This window comes from Lampetra planeri, chromosome 25 (genome assembly GCF_965212315.1).
Source record: "Lampetra planeri chromosome 25, kcLamPlan1.2.h2, whole genome shotgun sequence".
NCBI lineage: Eukaryota > Metazoa > Chordata > Hyperoartia > Petromyzontiformes > Petromyzontidae > Lampetra > Lampetra planeri.
In genome coordinates this window covers 8256435-8276105 of record NC_136131.1, presented here as the reverse complement: position 1 = coordinate 8276105, position 19671 = coordinate 8256435, and the positions used below count along the sequence as shown (strand labels likewise).

The following is a 19671-nucleotide window of genomic DNA, read 5'->3' as shown; positions in this document are numbered from 1 at the left end:
CCCGTGTCATCCCACACAGAACCCTCATCATATAACACGCGTACCCGCAAACATCTCGAGAGTGAGAGAATTGTGCATGTCCTGGCCTGCTCAATGACCAAACGCCATGCCAGCAACTCTAACCCCAACCACAACCACGCATCCCCTCCATCCAAAGAACCCCCCCCCCGCCCGCTCCTCCTATACCCGCTGGGCACACTCCCCGCTATATAAGTCCGAGACAAACAAAGCCAAAGATCCGCCGTGTAGCCTGCAGCAGACTGTAGGGGCAAGTGCTGTTAGCGAGCACCTATGAAGGCTGGCGCGGCATATGAGGGGGTGGGTGGCCGGTAACACGCCCGGCCGCCTTTGTCTCCCCAGTGGCAATGTTTACACACCGCACCAGGTACTACTTTGAGGCTGAGTCGACCTAGGGGAGGCCCAGCACAGGTTCAGATAATCGTCACCGGTGTTGGCCGTGAGCGTGAATCGAACTCGGGGCGCCGGGTTCGTAGTGCAGAACGCTAACCGCTGCACCACCGCTCCCCCTGCACACTCACACACACACTGCCACTCACACACACTGCCACGCACACACCGCACACACACACTGCACGCACACACACACTGCCACGCACACACCGCACACACACTGCACGCACACACACTGCACGCACACACACACTGCCACGCACACACCGCACACACACTGCACGCACACACCGCACACACACTGCACGCACACACACACTGCCACTCATACACACACTGCCACGCACACACGCACACTGCCACGCACACACACACTGCCACACACACACACACTGCACACACTGCCATTTACACACGCTGCCACGCACATACCGCACACACACACTGCACGCACACACACTGCCACGCACACACACACACACTGCCACTCACTCACACACACTCCCAACACCTCAGACACACGCCCATACACACACCGCACACACACATCGCACACTCACACACCGCAGACTCACACACACACCGCACACACACCACAGACTCACACACACACACACACCGCACACACACCGCCCCCTCACACATACCGCCCCCTCACAGACACACCGCAGACTCACACACCACACACACACACACTGCACACACACAGCACGCACACACACAGCACGCACACACACAGCACGCACACATACACCACGCACACACACACCACGCACACACCCCGCACACACACCACGCACACACCCCGCACACACACACACACACAGCACACACACACACGGCACACACACCACACACACTCACCACACACACCGCACACACCACACACACACACCCAACACACACTCACCACACACACACCCCCGCCATGCTGAAGACAATGATGTAATGCTGTTGCCACGGCAACCGTCATCTATGGAGACTTGGCCGCCATTGTGTTAACCCCTGGCTTGAGAAGCCGCGTGAGGAGAAAGCGAGAAATGTTATTGTCTATTAATTTATTCAAATTAAAACAGCCCGCCCAAATAATACCGTGAGGATATAATACCTCATTCGCATATATGTCCCTACAAGTGAATTAAGATTTTTTTTTTATAAAAAATATATTTTTACACATCTCAGCAATGCTGCCTAATAATAAAACAAAATGTAAATACCTCAACACATTTATCAATAACAACACTGTGGTCATTAAATTAATACAATAGGCGACGGTTTGGGCAATGGCCATTCTGCATAACGCACAAACGATAATAATGAGAAAGATTATATTTCCTTATTGCCATTCTAAGGCAATTTTAATGTTCAGGGACATTTCAATATCCCTTATCGATGCACCGATTAAACTATAATAGCTCTAATTATGTGTACTGCGTTGGCAGTGGTGCACAATTAAAACATTTCACACACTAATCACCAAACAATGCATTCATCAAATATATATAATCGGCAACCTTTCAGGCAATGAGCCTTCTTCATAGCACATGGCAAATTACCCGAATCGTATAATAGCTAAATATTTATTCTTAAACTCAACAACACACGCATCATATCTCATGTCGTATTAATGTTATTTTTAATGTACAAGATGGTCCAGATGTCTTGTGACCCCACATTTAATTCTCTATAAAACTTCATATTTTTGTCAGTAAGGTTTATTTGAAACATAAGTGAAAACGCAAAGAAAACATGTTTTTGTGGGTCAATTAATTGGCGGTCACGAGACATCTGGACCACCCTGGTTTGTACAGTTTTGTAATGGTGCAAAGCATCACACAGCCACCTGCAGCCGCTACAGGCCCCAATATTCACTGCAATGTGAAATAAATCGAACCAATTATTATATTCTAGAAATATTTATAATATTGTTCGTTCATATCCGATTGCTGGGTGACAGGTTCAATTTATTGGTGGCACCCACCACTGCGGAGACGGATTGAGGACATTGGCTCGCGGTGGAGGCTCGATCGAGATGGATTGTGGCACTTGCAGGAGGAGGCCTTCATCCAGCAGTGGATATAGACCATGACCAAGCATCATTGGTTGGTGATTGAATGGCAAAATGAAAGTTGGCATTAATCTGCCCCAATGTCAGCAGTGTAGGGTCTCTGAGTTTGCATTGCAGGACGGTGGAGATTGGGACGGATCGGCCCGGCCTTCATCCAGCAGTGGATTTATCGTGGCTGATTGTGACTGTATAGGTTTGGACAGTTGTGCTATACTTATTAAGACATGCACATCAAAACACAGTCAAAATGTAGTATGAGCAAGTTAGGTATGGGTGCAAGTAAGCGCTATATTTTATTCCGATCGTGATCACGTGGAAGCAAGAGGCACCAGATAAAATGTAGTTACAATAAAATAATATAATACACATACGGTCGCTTTCAGCCGATTAAATATGATTCATTAGTCTTTGGTGAGGTATAGGGGTTAAGCGTTTAGGGTTAGGAGTTAAGGTTAGAAGTTAAGGTTCCCAAGTGAGGATGCCATGTTGGGCCCAACGTTGGAATGTGGTCGTAACCTTTGGACAAATAATGTCCAACCCAACGTTCCATGTTTACTGAAATATGATTATAATTTACGGGTGAGGGATTAGGGTTTAGGAGAAATGATTCACGGATTCGGGTTAGTATTAGGATGTAAGAGTTAGGATTACGGTTAGGGGTTATGGTTAGGGATTAGTGGTTGGGGTTTGACGTTGGGGTTTAGAGTTACTAAAGCGCTACAATTCAGTCGTGGGGGTTAGGGGTTAGGTTTACATTTCAGGGTCAGAGATCACGGTGTTAGGGTTTAGGCTATTGTTTCAGGTTAGGGGCTAGAGTGAGGGAGTAAGTTAGTGTATAGGGTTAGAGGTTAGAGTTCGGGTATTAAAATCATACCTGTCAACCCATACAGCTTACCCCGTATTCTTGTACAGGGAAATTGAGTTTTCAGGTCCATATGGCGTACAGCCGTTTCAATGCAAACCATTTTTTTGTCTATTTGTTTGTGTTTCTCCCTTGTGGTGGGACTTTGTAGGATGAACGTTGAGATCTATAAGGGGCACGTGGTGACCAATAAGGTCTGAAATGGTCCGTAATAAGGTAGGGGCACTGATAAGGGGTTGACAGGTATGTAAAATGTAGAAGTTAGCTTTAGGGTTGGGAACAGTACAGTCCATCATTATCACGATGCAAGGGCAGATAAAGCCCCATCGGTGCCCACTGCACATTCCGTCACGTGTTTTCACTTTCCTCCCGTCTCACGCCAGAATGCTCAAGTCGTGGCCACATCTTTCTGGCACAAACCTCTGACGTCGTAGTCAAGCCACGTTCTCTGCTAGGTCTTCCTGTCTTTCTGGTTCCTTATATTTTTTTCTCCCCAAACAACAACACATTCCTCTGTTGATATGAACAACAACAACACACTTTGAATTTTCCTGCTGTTGTCCATCCCACCACACGTGTGTGTCCTAATAGTGCCAGTCCCCCTTCTCATCACCACCCTGCATCATCAGGTTGTCTTCTTCTGTGTGCAACCTTTTTCTCACATCTACGTTGGTCGCTCTATGTGACCAACGTAGAAGTGCAGTACACACAAAGCCGTCAACCCGTACAGTTCACCCCGTATTCTTGTGCAGGGAAATTGAGTTTTCAGGTCCATACGGCGTACAGCCGTTTCAATGCGGGCAAAGCATTTTTTTTGTCTATTTGTTTGTGTTTCTCCCTTGTGATGGGACTTTGCAGGATGAACGTTGAGAGTTATAATGGGCACGGGGTGACCAATAAGGTCCGAATTGTTTCTGTAATAAGGTAGGGGCACTGATAAGGGGGGTTGACAGGTATGAGTACAGTAATACCTGAACACACTTTTGTTTGCGGGCAGTAGCTTCAGCCAGAAGGCCTGAAGGTAAACCTCAGCGGTCAGGCGCTGTCATGGGATTTTGCACGGATGGAATTAAAAACTGTAAACGCTCTGCTATCAGTGGTGTCCGAATCTGGCCCAGGGACAGGCATAAACACGAGACTCAAATCACAAATACACAACTCACACAAAGATCCCCCGTGTAGCCTGTAACAGACTGTTGGGGCAAGTGCTGTTAGCGAGCACCTATGAAGGCCGGCACGGCTACACGAGATGGGGGTAGGGAGGGTGGTGGCCAGGACCCACGGTCTCTTACCCCACACACAAAGGCACACACATACCCACATCCATGCGTACCCACACACAAAGACCCGCATACCCCCACACACACACAAAGACACACACAGCTCTGTTCGACCTGTGCTCCATTAGCGCACTGATTAGCAGCACTTCGTACCCGGCCAGCCATCTGTCTCCCACACAAAGATCCCTGCTCCCTCCTCTCTACCCCCCCCCCATCTCGCCTATTCCTGCATCGATACTCCCCCTCCATCGCATCTACCCGCCCTCCATTGTCATATATACATCCTTCCCCCATCTCCTTCCATCACCTCCATCATTCACCTCCATCCTTCCCTCCTCCTGCCTCCCTCCATTCTGCCACCATCTCCCCCCCCCATCACCTCCATCCTCTCCTCCTCCTGCTTCTCATCTCCCTCCAATCTGCCTCAATTCTACCACCATCTCCCTCCACCTCCCTCCATCACCTCCCCCCCATAACCTCCATCCTTCACCTCCATCCTCCCCTCCTCCTGCCTCCCTCCATCCTGCCACCATCTCCCCCCATCACCTCTCCTCCTCCTGCCTCTCATCTCCCTCCATTCTGCCACCATCCCCCCCCCAATCACCTCCATCCTCTCCTCCTCCTGCCTCTCCCCATCTCCCTCCATTGTGCCGCCATCTCCCCCCACCTCCTCCCTTCCATCTCTTCCTGCATTCTCTCCCCACCCGCTCTCCCTCCCATGACCTCCCCGCAATGAAACTCTAGAAATATATTCTAGCAGGTAGGGCCCACTGAGCTGGACTGTATAGCTCTGCTTTTTTTTAAGAAGCAACCTGGAGACAAGTGATAGCTCAACGAAGTGGCTTATCATGTGGAAATTTCTAGCAGCGAAATACTCTAAATGCACGTTGATTCTAAATGTGGAGGGAAAACCCGGATGACCCGGAGGGAAAACCCGGATGACCCGGAGAAAAATCCACGTGACCACGGGGATAGATAGAGAGAGACCGAAGGAGAGAGACACGCAAACTCCAAATATACAGCAGCAGACGTCAGGGTCGGGATTGAACCCACGACCTCCTGCATACCAAGCGAGGTAGTTAACATCTCACCACCCCAAAATCTACCCCCCTCTCCATCACTCCCTCACTTCCCCACCTCTGTCATCCATCTCTGCCCCCCCCCCCCACCTTCCCTCCCCTATCTTTTCAACATTCATTCGAGTGCTGATGAGACACAATGTCAAAACCGGTCCAGAGTTTTTCTTGTACTGAACCAACGCTGCTGAAATTACGAACTTCCGGAAGGCCGTGTGGGCTGATGGGATGTGAAAAAATATACTTTTATCTTATTCATGTAGGGAAGATGTTCTTCACTAATCTTCAGAGGGGGCGGGAGGGGGGGGACTTTCACCGAGAAGACATCATCAGCGTGAGGGCCACCACACATCTGAAACCACTGTGGGTTTGACAGCAGCAATGGGGGCGCACTAAAGGCCACAAGGGACAGCCAGTGGCCTGCGGGCCTTGCGATGAAGAACCATGATGTGTAGGGAGACAGATGTGTGGGAAGGAGATATTGTCTACCCGATACATTTTGAAACTGATATTCTCCGCAATGATTATTTTCAATATGATCTAGCAGAAGGAAGGAAGTTGAGGTGCGATGGTGTAAGCCAAGTTTGGTAGCGGTGGCACCAACGGTGCTGGTTGCTGCCTCACAACAAGAAGGGCACCTGGGTTCGATTCCAGATTCGGGTGCCCTCGTGTGCGCATGTTTGTGGAGTTTGTATGTTCTCTCCCCGCTGTTCTGCATTGGTTTTCTCCGGGCTCTCAAATTTCTTCCCGTAGCTCAGACAGCTCACGTACTGTGCAATGTCAACTGGTATTGGCCAAACAATTCCAAGGCTGAAAATTTTACAAAGTGACTTGCAATCGACTCAATTAGGGATTGACACGGCAGCTTCAGCAACGTCACAGAAACACGCGTTTAGAGTTATTTGGCTGCTATGAATTCCCACGTGGTGATGATGATGATGAGCCACTTCGTTGAGCTAATCATTTGTGGTCGGGTCGCTTCTGAAAACGAGCAACATAGCTCAGTGGGCCTTACCTGATCAAATAAAATTTTAAAAAAATGTTAAGTTAGTGAGGCTTTCCTGCGTAAACAAACGTAATTATACATTTAAAACAAAATATATTGCCCACCCCACCCAAACCTGTTTCTCTATCTCGTGCCACTCCAATCCCCGCCGACTCCGGCCTGTTGGGAGTCGCAGGGGGACTCAATTCTCGTGGAGAGAAAAATCTGTCCCATCCCCTCTCGCCAATCAATTGCCTAATCAATGGGCGTGCAGATCGATTCGAGAACACCATCAGTGGCGATGGCAGCCTCGTAGAGTCAGGGGGCGGGGGGGGGGCTGGGGGCTGCGTCGTGCCCCCCCCCCCACACACCCCTCTGAAGGATCCTCAGTGCCCCCCTTTCTAAATTATTTTCAGTTAATAACAAAGTGTAGGGGGAAATGTTGAACGTTCAAGTTCTTACAACGTGTTCCATACGTTGTGTGTTCCAGGACTACAAAGACAAAAATCCCCCGCATAGCCTTTAACAGGTTGTTGAGGCAAGTGCTGCGTATGTATGTTACTGTATGTTGAACTTCTTTCGCACCGTACATAGACAACCGTGCTCATCGGAGGTGCAGGGATAGGACAACAAAAAGCGAGCACCCATGAAGGAGGGCCAGCACGGCACACGAAGGTCGGTGGCGAACACCTCACGGTGTGTGCACGGCCCCGTGTCTCCTAGGCAAGGCCGGAGCCATGGCGTCAACATTGGGGGGGACCAAATCTTCCAGGGGGTCTGGGGGTCCCCCCCCCCCCCAGAAAAAAATCTTAATTTGAAAACTAATTTCCTGCCTAAAAGATTAAAAAAATCACTAACACATGGGATGGACTTTTTATTATTTTTTTACAATAATTTCTAATAGTGTATTGTATTATATTGCACTGTTATTTCTTTTTTATCTTTTCTTGTTTCATTGTATGTAATGGCAGAGATTAGGGATTAATAAAGTACAACCATAACCACAATCATATAAACAGAAATATATTTTATAGCAATATATTGGGGGGACATTTTGAGCATATTTGGATATTGGGGGGGGATGTGTGTCCCCCAATATATATTATAATTACGGCCTTGCTCCCCGGTGCTGATGATGTCCACTACACACCACACCAGGTACTCACTTTTAAGGCCAACTCGATTTAGGGGGAAGCCCAGTGCCGGTTTAGATCATTTGTCACCGATGTTGGCCGTGAGCGAAAATCGAATTCGGGTCTTTGCCGGATTTATATCGTAGTGAACTAGCCACCGTACACACTAAAACTAAACATTTTTTTTTATTTTACCAGGTAAGGCCTAACTGAGCTAGATCGCTCGTTTTCAGAAGCGACCTGGCTGGCCATGAACTATAACTCAACGAATTCGCTTCATGTGGAAAGTTATAGCAGCATAATGCTCTCAAAGCACGTTGATTCTAGATGTGGAGGTAAAAAAACCGGAGGACCTGGAGAATCATCCCCGTGACCATGGGGAGAGAGAGACGCAAACCCCAAATATACAGCAGACGTCAGGGTTGGGATCGAACCCACAACCTCCTCCATACCATGCGAGGTAGTTAACACCTCCAAACCACCGTGGCACCCCTCAGGGAGTGAGAGCCGGAGCCGATCACGTGACAAGCGCAGTAGAACTCGTTTTGTTTATTATCGAACGTCCCTTTGGATTCACTGTCTCGTGGTCCCTCCCATCCAAACCCTCCCTTCCACCTTCCCCACCATAGCCCCCCCCCCTACACCTGCTTTACATTACCACACGATAAGCCACTTCATTTAGCTAATCATTTGTGGCCAGGTCGCTTCGGAAAAAGAGCTTTTTAGCTCAGTGGGCCTTACCTGGTAAAATAAAAAATATAGTTTAGTGATAACAATAGTATGGGACGCCATGAGTATGGGTATGTATGGGTCTCTGAGTCTGTAGAAACGTGAGTTTAGAATATTTGGCTGCCACTGTAAATCCCCACGTGATAAGCCACTTCACTGAGCAATCATTTGTGGCCAGGTCGTTTCTGAAAAATAACTATACATCTCCCTGGCACCTACCTGGTAAAAATAAGAATATTTTATTTGTAGTTGAGTTTAAGGTCACGCGACAGGGCTGGGTGGTGGTGCCACTCCACTGAGGGGCCCCCGGGCAGAAATTATTTTTGGGTGTCCCACGTGACTACAATAAAAACATTACACGAGGCATGGACAAGCTGCGGTACTTAATGATACCAAGGCTGTGTGAAAATCGTGAAGGTAAAGTCTCGTTGCAATGAAAGGAGTTCTTAATTCTGTAGCATTATTAAAATTGTGAGTTCTATTACTTCAAAAACAGGATCTGAATTTGAGCAGATTCCATTTGGCCAACCCCCGAATGGTTCAAGAATCTGGTGGGGGGTGAGGGGGGGGCAGAGGGGGCCCTTCAGCTACTTTGGCCTCCCCCTAGGTTTGTTTTGCTCAGTTCGCTTCTGGCATCGATCCCACGTCTGCCAAGAAGCGACGAAGAGCTGGAGAGAGACGGTGGAAACTGAACTCTCCGACCCGCTCCTACTGTTGGACATCTTTGAAAAAAGAAAGAGCTTCATAACTCATCGGATTTCTCCAGGGTAAATAAAGGTTCCCATTCTGGAACGCGCACAACCACCGTTCACGACCCGCACCACGAATGGAGAATTAAATAGCTGTCATCTATCCACTGCTGGATGAAGCTGAAGCTCTCCCCCCCCCTCCCTCATCGCTCACGGTCCTGCGACTATGCAACAAGCCACCCTTGCGCCTGCACCACGAGCCGGTCCGTCGCTCCATCTCCGCATCGGACTCGAAAACCCTCGAGCACCGTACTGCTGCTGACTACGAGAAGGATCATTCGAGGCGAAGAAATATTTACGAAATTCGCCACAAGCAGCAGAGCCCGAACGGTGACGACGACGGACGGAAGGCTTGACTGCGCGCGTCAAGAGAGTTGGACTTCAACGAAGCCACGGAGGATGCTGGGATATCCTTGGCAGCGTGGGGTGACAACAACTTGTAAGATTGGAATAGAAAGGTGGCCATCAGGAAGGGAGAAAGAACGGAGCAGCGTGTATAGTTAGGCTATGGGCCAGAGCAGAAAACTGGGGCCACTTAAGTTAGCAAAAACTGGAGCGAACTAAAACTGAGTTAGTTTTACTTGAACAATTCTGGCCTTCGCCTGATGATGCTCGTTGTAATTACCGGGTTTACTCTCCAACACACCGGTCTGCTGAACTAGAAACGAAATTGGCATGTTTTCTTGACGTGATAAACTTTTCTAATTTGGCTGTGTCGGATGGTGGTGGGTTTTAACGACACATTTATATTTACGCGATCTAACCCAAAAAAAAACTCTGATGGATAAACTAAAAATGTTCACTGCAGGGCTATTTACATTTGCAAGCCGTATTGTTTGTAGATCTGCTTTCTATTTGCCTGACCTGCTGTTGTTGCTGTTACCATTGGACAATCCTAAAATTCTGCGATGTGCCGTCCGATTGTCTATTAATGATTCCCAGATTTTGCACACGCACAATTTGGATCAAGAGCATTTCACGTAGCTTCCCCAAAATATTTCGAAACACCCCGCTCGGTCTCTTGGCATCGCCATTCTGCGATCTCGGTCCTCGTTCAAACCAACTATTATTAAAATCACTAAAGTTTAAGCGTGAATGTAATTTTACAACCTAATTGCTTTTGTTAAGTTTTTTTCTGTAATTGTGGAATACTTTCATGTTAGCCTCAATGGACATTACTCCGGAAATTTTATTTTTTAAACCAAAAATAGTTTTATTTCGCAGGTAAAGCCCGCTGAGCTGAGCTCTTGTTCAGAGGCGGCCTGGCCAAGTATGATGATGGCTGATATCATCATCACACGTGGGAATCATTTATAGCAGCAGCCAAATCATCTAAGCACGTGTTGATTCTCAATGTGGGGGGGGGGGGGGGGCAAAACCAGAGGAGGAACCCGGAGAACGATCCACGTTGATGTTGGCTGTGGGTGTGGATGTTGGCTATGGGTGTGGGCTATGGGTGTTGGCTGTGGGTGTGGATGTTGGCTATGGGTGTGGGCTATGGGTGTTGGCTGTGGGTGTGGATGTTGGCTATGGGTGTGGGCTATGGGTGTGGGTGTTGGCTGTGGATGTGGGATATGGGTGTAGATGTTGGCTATGGGTGTGGATGTTGGATGTTGGCTGTGGGTGTAGATGTTGGCTATGGGTGTGGATGTTGGCTGTGGGTGTAGATGTTGGCTGTGGGTGTGGATGTTGGCTATGGGTGTAGATGTTGGCTATGGGTGTAGATGTTGGCTATGGGTGTAGATGTTGGCTGTGGGTGTAGATGTTGGCTGTGGGTGTAGATGTTGGCTATGTGTGTGGATGTTGGCTATGGGTGTGGATGTTGGCTATGGGTGTAGATGTTGGCTATGGGTGTGGATGTTGGCTGTGGGTGTAGATGTTGGCTGTGGGTGTGGATGTTGGCTATGGGTGTAGATGTTGGCTGTGGGTGTAGATGTTGGCTATGGGTGTGGATGTTGGCTGTGGGTGTAGATGTTGGCTATGGGTGTGGATGTTGGCTATGGGTGTGGATGTTGGCTATGGGTGTAGATGTTGGCTATGGCTGTGGATGTTGGCTGTGGGTGTAGATGTTGGCTATGGGTGTGGATGTTGGCTATGGGTGTGGATGTTGGCTGTGGGTGTAGATGTTGGCTATGGGTGTGGATGTTGGCTGTGGGTGTAGATGTTGGCTATGGCTGTGGATGTTGGCTGTGGGTGTGGATGTTGGCTATGGGTGTGGATGTTGGCTATGGGTGTGGATGTTGGCTGTGGGTGTAGATGTTGGCTGTGGGTGTAGATGTTGGCTGTGGGTGTGGATGTTGGCTGTGGGTGTGGGCTATGGGTGTAGATGTTGGCTATGGCTGTGGATGTTGGCTATGGGTGTGGATGTTGGCTGTGGATGTGGGCTATGGGTGTAGATGTTGGCTGTGGGTGTAGATGTTGGCTGTGGGTGTAGATGTTGGCTATGGGTGTGGGTGTTGGCTGTGGGTGTGGGTGTTGGCTGTGGATGTGGGATATGGGTGTAGATGTTGGCTGTGGGTGTAGATGTTGGCTGTGGGTGTAGATGTTGGCTATGGGTGTGGGTGTTGGCTGTGGGTGTGGATGTTGGCTATGGGTGTGGATGTTGGCTGTGGGTGTGGGCTATGGGTGTGGGCTATGGGTTTTGGGCTATGGGTTTTGGGCTATGGGTGTGAATGTTGGATGTGGGTGTGGGCTATGGGTGTGGGCTATGGGTTTTGGGCTATGGGTGTGGATGTGGGCTGTGGATGTGGGTGTGGGCTATGGGTGTGAATGTGGGCTGTGGGTGTGGGCTGTGGGTGTGGGTGTGAATGTTGGCTGTGGGTGTGGGCTATGGGTGTGGGTGTGAATGTTGGCTGTGGGTGTGGGCTGTGGGTGTGGGTGGGAATGTTGGCTGAGGGTGTGGGCTGTGGGTGTGGGTGGGATTGTTGGCTGTGGGTGTGGGCTGTGGCTGTGGGTGTGAATGTTGGCTGTGGGTGTGGGCTGTGGGTGTGGGTGGGATTGTTGGCTGTGGGTGTGGGCTGTGGCTGTGGGTGTGAATGTTGGCTGTGGGTGTGGATGTGGGCTATGGCTGTGGGTGTGGATGTGGGCTATGAGTGTGGGTGTTAGCTGTGCGGTGTGTACGTGACTGGGTGTGGGGAGGCTGCGTGGGAGCCGCTGGGTCAAGGGACGACGACTGACGTGGTGGGAGGGAAGAGGAGGTGACATGGCAGAGGAGAGTGCCTGACAGTGGGGTTCTGGGGGAGGGAGGGGTAGCTGGGAGGAGGAGGAGAGACAAGGGGAGAGGGGAAGGAGATGCGGGGTGGTGATGCCACCACTGCGGTCAGTGTGTGTGCTGGCGTGAGTCGCATTAAGCGAGCGAGTGAACGCGTGCGTGCTGCGTGCACGTGTGTGATTACACTTGAATGCACGCGCGCGTGTGCCAATGTGTGTGCATGTGCCAATGTGTGTGCATGTGTCTGTGATTACACTTGAATAAACGCGTGCATGTGCCATTCTGTGGATGTGTAATCTTTGTTTTGTGCACGTGTCAGTGTGCGTGTCAGTGTGCACGTGTATGTGCACGTGTGTGTGCACGTGTGTGTGCGCACGTGCCAGTGTGCACGTGTGTGTGTGCACGTGTCAGTGTGTGTGCACGTGTGTGTGTGCACGTGTGTGTGTGCACGTGTGTGTGTGCACGTGTGTGTACGTATCAGTGTGCACGGGTGTGTGTGCACGTGTCAGTGTGCACGTGTGTTTGTGCACGTGTGTGTGTGTGTGTATGTGCACGTGTGTGTGTGTGTGTGTGCACGTGTCAGTGTGCACGTGTCAGTGTGCACGTGTCAGTGTGCACGTGTCAGTGTGTGTACGTGTCAGTGTGCACGTGTCAGTGTGCACGTGTGTGTGTGTGCACGTGTCAGTGTGTGCACCTGTCAGTGTGTGCACGTGTGTGTGTGCCGTCGTGCGTGGTTTTAACTGAATACAGTGCACGTGTCAGACTGTGCCAATGTTCCTGTGTGGTCACACATAAACGCGCATGTGCCAATGTGTGTGTGCCACGTGTGCCAATGTGTTATATCTGCACGTGTGTATATACGTGTTGCGTTTAATATGATGTATCGTTAAAATATGAACGTGCGTGCGTCCGTTTGTGTGATTATACTGTACCCCAATAGTCTCTTAAGAGGCTATATCTGTGTCTCTGTGTCTGCATGTATCCACATGCCTCCCCTAGGTGGACTCAAACGAGTACCTGGTGCGGTGTGTAAACATCGCCACCGGGGAGACAAAGGCGGCCGGGCGTGGTCGCTGGCCACCCCACCCCCTCGGTGCTGCTCGCTAACAGCACTTGCCACAACAGTCTGTCACAGGCTACACGGGGGACCTTTGTCTCTGTGCTGCATGTGCATGCGTGCGTCCATGTGTGTGTGTGACACGTGTTGTTACTACACAAGCTACTCTCGCTCACGGCAACTTGCACCCAACATTCTGTTCTATGACACGGGACCTCCTTTCCCCTTGCCAGTCTGTCCGATTGCTCTCCGAGGTTGTGGTGGTGGTGGTGGGGTGTGGAATCTTTGTGTGTGTTGCGTCTCAAGCTGCGACGCTCTGCACAAACCCATCCGTCTGTCTCGCGTGGCTCGCAATCTTCCACCTCCACCACTACCTCCTCCTCCTCTCGGTGTGTTACCCCCGGAGGCTGGCGAGTTCGTAAATGTGCATTGCAGGAGACAGTGGCGTGTCTGTGCGTGAAGGTGTCTGTGTGTGTGTCTGTGCCTGTGGGTGTCTGTGGATGTGTGAGTGTGGGTCTGTGGGTGTGTCAGTTTATGTGTGTGTCAGTGGGTGTGTGTGCCTGTGGGTGTGCGTCTGTGTGTGTGTCAGTGGGTGTGTGTGCGTCTGTGGGTGTGTGTCTGTGTGTGTGTCTGTGGGTGTGTGTCTGTGGGTGTATCAGTGTATGTGTGTGTAAGTGGGTGTGTGTGTGTGTGCCTGTGGGTGTGTCTGTGTGTGTGTCAGTGTGTGTGTGTCTGTGGGTGTGTGTGTAGGTGTGTCAGTGTCTGTTCGTGTGCCTGTGGGTGGTGTGTCTGTGGGTGTGTGTGTGTCTGTGTGTCAGTGTCTGTGTCTGGCTGTGGGTGTGTCTGTGGGTGGGTGTGTCTGTGGGTGGGTGTGTCTGTGGGTGGGTGTGTCTGTGGGTGGGTGTGCCTGTGGGTGTGTGTCTGTGTGTGTGCCTGTGGGTGTGTCAGTGTCTGTGGGTGTGTGTCAGTGCACCTAACAGCACTTGCCCCAACAGTCTGTTAAGGCTATTCGGGGGATCTTTGTGTCTGAACTCGTCTGACGCTTGAGGTGAGAGGGGAGGGAGGAGAGGAGGGGGAGGAAGAGGGGGAGAAGGAGGGGGAGGAAGAGGGGGAGAAGGAGGGGGAGGGAGAGGGGGGGGGGAGGCGAGGAGAGGAGGGGAGGGTTGAGACGAGGGGAGGGAGGGAGGAGAGATGATGGAGGAGGGAGGAGGGTGAATGGGGAAGGTTGATGGGCGGTGGATCGAGGCGGCCACGCTGGGTACATGACTGACTACGTCTAACACACCAAGCAACGCACAGTGCTGCTGCTGCTGTACCACACCGCTAACACAATACCAAGGCGGCCACTGCAAATCCGACGATACACACAGACTCCCCCGTTCAGAGACCACGCTCCTAAATCTAATACACAACGCACTGTACGTAAAACATTTAATCTCGCAATGTCTAGCCCTAACCTATAACACCTAATACATAACACACACTACACATCAAACACACACCGACACATCACACCCCTAACACACACACGCCCACCTAACACACACATTTTACACACTGCTAACACACACACACACATTTGACACACATCTAACACACAATGGATTTTGGTGCAAAGCCTCTCTTCCCTCCGCAGCAGCCTATATAACAACAACAATAACAACGTACTATGATGCATGGTGGCCATCAAAGCACTCGCCAGGCTCTGCACCCTGCTTAGCTTCGCTCTCGGTGTCAGTCCACGAACCCACGCGCCGCACCAAAGACAAAGATCCCCCGTTTAGCCTGCAACAGACTTGGGGCAAGTGCGAGCACCACGCCCGGCCGCCTTTGTCTCCCCAGTGGCGATGTTTACACACCGCACCAGGTACTCATTTTGAGGCTGAGTCGACCTAGGGGAGGCCCAGGACCGGTTCAGATAATCGTCGCTGGTGTTGGCCGTGAGCAGGAATCGAACCCGGGTAGCCGGGTTCATAGCGCAGCGCGCTAACCACTACACCACCGCTCCCCACCTACACACACACACCTACACACACCTACCTACACAGACACACCTACACACCCCTACCTACACACACCTACCTACACAGACACACCTACCTACACAGACACTCCTACACAGACACACCTACCTACACAGACACTCCTACCTACACAGACACTCCTACCTACACACACCTACATAAATACACACACCTACACGGACACTCCTACCTACACACTCCTACCTACACAAACCTACACAAGGCTGGTCCAAACACCCCACCACCATCACAGTCGAGACTCCCACCTCTGATCCAACAACGGACTAAAACAACGTACACACACGCGCACATTGAACGCACATCCGCTATAACAATAGCAGCAGCAGCATGCACCGGTAGGCACAGCGATGTTGATGATTTGATTGGACCAGACTCGCCTGAGATGTCTACCCCCCCCCCCAGCTCTCACGGTCATCCTGCACTCGAGATGACACCGTGGCTGACGGCTCCTTGGCTGCTACTCCGTTCTTAGTCTCGACCAGCGCCCCCCATCCACATATCCCTTTCAGCCACGACAAAGTCCCGTGTGCTTGTCTGATCGGGTCAGCATGTGTGTGTGTGCGCGTGCGTGTGTTCTCAATTCCAAGTGTTCCTCTTCATGTCTCTCAAGGTAATTCCGAGCGTGGACGTGTCCAGTACACAAGGAAGAAGAGTTCATGGGTAGAGTGAAGGGCACGCGGATCTAGTGAAGACCACAACACTCTAGTGAAGACCACAGCAATCTAATTAAGACCACACTGGGCTACTGGAGACCACGACCATCTAGTGAAGACCTCACTGCTCTAGTGAAGACCTCACTGCTCAAGTGAATACCTCACTGCTCAAGTGGAGACCACACTGCTCTAGTGAAGACCTCACTGATCTAGTGAAGACCTCACTGATCTAGTGAAGACCTCACTGATCTAGTGAAGACCACACTGTTCTAGTGAAGACCACACTGCTCTAGTGAAGACCTCACTGCTCTAGTGAAGACCACACTGCTCTAGTGAAGACCACACTTATCTAGTGAAGACCTCACCGCTCTAGTGAAGACCTCACTGCTCTAGTGAAGACCACACTGCTCTAGTGAAGACCTCACTGATCTAGTGAAGACCTCACTGATATAGTGAAGACAACACAGCTCTAGTGAAGACCTCACTGCTCTAGTGAAGACCTCACTGATCTAGTGAAGACCACACTGTTCTAGTGAAGACCACACTGCTCTAGTGAAGACCTCACTGCTCTAGTGAAGACCACACTGCTCTAGTGAAGACCTCACTGCTCTAGTGAAGACCTCACTGATCTAGTGAAGACCACACAGCTCTAGTGAAGACCTCACTGATCTAGTGAAGACCTCACTGATCTAGTGAAGACCACACAGCTCTAGTGAAGACCTCACTGATCTAGTGAAGACCTCACTGATCTAGTGAAGACCACACTGCTCTAGTGAAGACCACACTGATCTAGTGAAGACCACACTGATCTAGTGAAGACCACACTGCTCTAGTGAAGACCACACTGATCTAGTGAAGACCACACTGCTCTAGTGAATACCTCACTGCTCTAGTGAAGACCTCACTGATCTAGTGAAGACCACACAGCTCTAGTGAAGACCTCACTGCTCTAGTGAAGACCTCACTACTCTAGTGAAGACCACACTGCTCTAGTGAAGACCTCACTGATCTAGTGAAGACCACACTGCTCTAGTGAAGACCTCACTGATCTAGTGAAGACCACACAGCTCTAGTGAAGACCTCACTGATCTAGTGAAGACCTCACTGATCTAGTGAAGACCACACTGCTCTAGTGAAAACCACACTGATCTAGTGAAGACCACACTGCTCTAATGAAGACCACACTGTTCTAGTGAAGATCACACTGCTCTAGTGAATATCACACTGCTCTAGTGAAGACCTGACTGATCTAGTGAAGACCTCACTGATCTAGTGAAGACCTCACTGCTCTAGTGAAGACCTCACTGCTCTAGTGAAGACCTCACAGCTCTAGTGAATACCTCACAGCTCTAGTGAAGACCACACTGATCTAGTGAAGACCTCACTGATCTAGTGAAGAACACACTGCTCTAGTGAAGACCTCACTGATCTAGTGAAGACCACACTGATCTAGTGAAGACCACACCGCTCTAGTGAAGACCACACTGCTCTAGTGAAGATCACACTGCTCTAGTGAAGATCACACTGCTCTAGTGAAGATCACACTGCTCTAGTGAAGATCACACTGATCTAGTGAAGACCTCACAGATCTAGTGAAGACCACACTGATCTAGTGAAGACCTCACAGATCTAGTGAAGACCACACTGCTCTAGTGAAGACCACACTGATCTAGTGAAGACCACACTGCTCTAGTGAAGATCACACTGATCTAGTGAAGACCACACTGCTCTAGTGAAGATCACACTGCTCTAGTGAAGATCACACTGCTCTAGTGAAGACCTCACTGATCTAGTGAAGACCACACTGCTCTAGTGAAGACCACACTGCTCTAGTGAAGACCTCACTGCTCTAGTGAAGACCACACAGACCTAGTGAAGACCACACAGACCTAGTGAAGACCGCACAGACCTAGTGAAGACCACACAGACCTAGTGAAGACCACACAGACCTAGTGAAGACCACACAGACCTAGTGAAGACCGCACGGCAATCCACAACGCGTCGCGTCTCTCACCCGGCGAGTCTGAGCGATGCTGATCACGCCCGGGCCACGGAGCCGTCTCGCGATGCTTCTGCGGCTCCGTCTCCTGCTGGGTGGCTCCATCCTTGGCGGAGGCTCGATCCGAAATCCAAGCGGAGGCGCCGTCTCCTCCCTCCATAGCAGCCCCCCCCACCACCACCACCAATTTAATAAGAAAAAACGAATTCACTCTACGCTAACCTCTTAAAATATATACATGCACGGGCTTATACAATAGCGACGATTTGACACGATGATGACAATGGATATGCTGAACGAAACGAAATCAATACGCGGCTTAGCTTTGATGTGGTATAAACAGAACGATGGCGAATGGTGAATTGTTTACGTGATAATTTTATACAATCGTGCTATTCCGTTTAAATATACAATTGTACAAAAAAAAGAACAGCTAGCGAGCGAGAGAGCGAGCGAGAGATATGAATGCTCGTGGCGTCCGTTCTGTCGGCAGTGGAGGGGGGGAGTGTGTGGGAGCTGGAGGGTTGGGGGTGTGTGTGTTAGATAGACTGTGTGTGTGTTAGATAGACTGTGTGTGTGTTAGATAGACTGGGGGGGGGGGGGGTGTGTGTTAGATAGACTGGGGGTGTGTGTGTGTGTTAGATAGACTGTGTGTGTGTTAGATAGACTGGGGGGGTGTGTGTTAGATAGACCGGGATGTGTGAGCTGGAGTGTTGGGGGGTGTGTGTGTTAGCTAGACGGGGGTGTGCGTGCGTGTGTCTCTGTGTTCGTTCGTGGGAGGGATTGCGAGCTACGCCGGCGAATTGAATCTCAGGGCGAGAGAGAGAAAGAGAGAGGGGGGGAGGGAGCGTGAGAGAGAGAGACCGAGAGGGAGGGAGGGGTATGGGGAGAGAGGAGGGAGGAAGAGCGTCAGAGAGGGAGAGAGAGCGTGAGAGTGAGAGAGTGAGGGGGCAGAGAGGGGGGGGGGTACATAAAGCAAAGCATTAAAAAACTAAAAAAAACGAAATGAAGAACGAAGCAAAGTGCCGACTACACCAATCTCTGACGGTAAAAAAATAGAAAAAAGAGAGAGAGAGAAGGGGGAGTGGGAGAGAGGGAGGGGAGAGTGGGAGGTCGTTTCCGTACAGGCTGAACAGTCGTGACACGCGAGAGGGAGGAGAGTGGCTGGGATAGGGAGGGAAGAGAGAGAGAGGATGGAGAGTGGGGGAGGGGTCTGTGATGATGATGTGTGTGTGATGGAGCTATGCCGATACTGGTAGGAACCTCCTGGTTACACCAGCCCACATGGGATTATTGTGTCCGTCCGTCCGTCGTGAATCCAAAAATGGGAGGGGTGGGGCTGGGTGGAGAGGGGAGGGTGGTGAGGGGCTGGGTGGGGACGGTGGGGAGGGTGGGGCTGGGTGGGGAGGGGCT

General features: G+C 50.5%; 1 protein-coding gene across 1 annotated transcript in view; it reads right to left on the bottom strand.

The window, feature by feature from the left end:
* Positions 1–19404, bottom strand: part of LOC144727515 (uncharacterized) — a 34415-nt gene extending 15011 nt beyond the window's left edge. Inside the window, exon 1 of the mRNA XM_078606390.1 lies at positions 18274–19404. Coding sequence (XP_078462516.1) covers positions 18274–18418 — 145 coding nt within the window. The 5' untranslated portion in view covers positions 18419–19404. The remainder of the gene's footprint in view (positions 1–18273) is intronic.
* Positions 19405–19671: the final 267 nt, after the last annotated feature.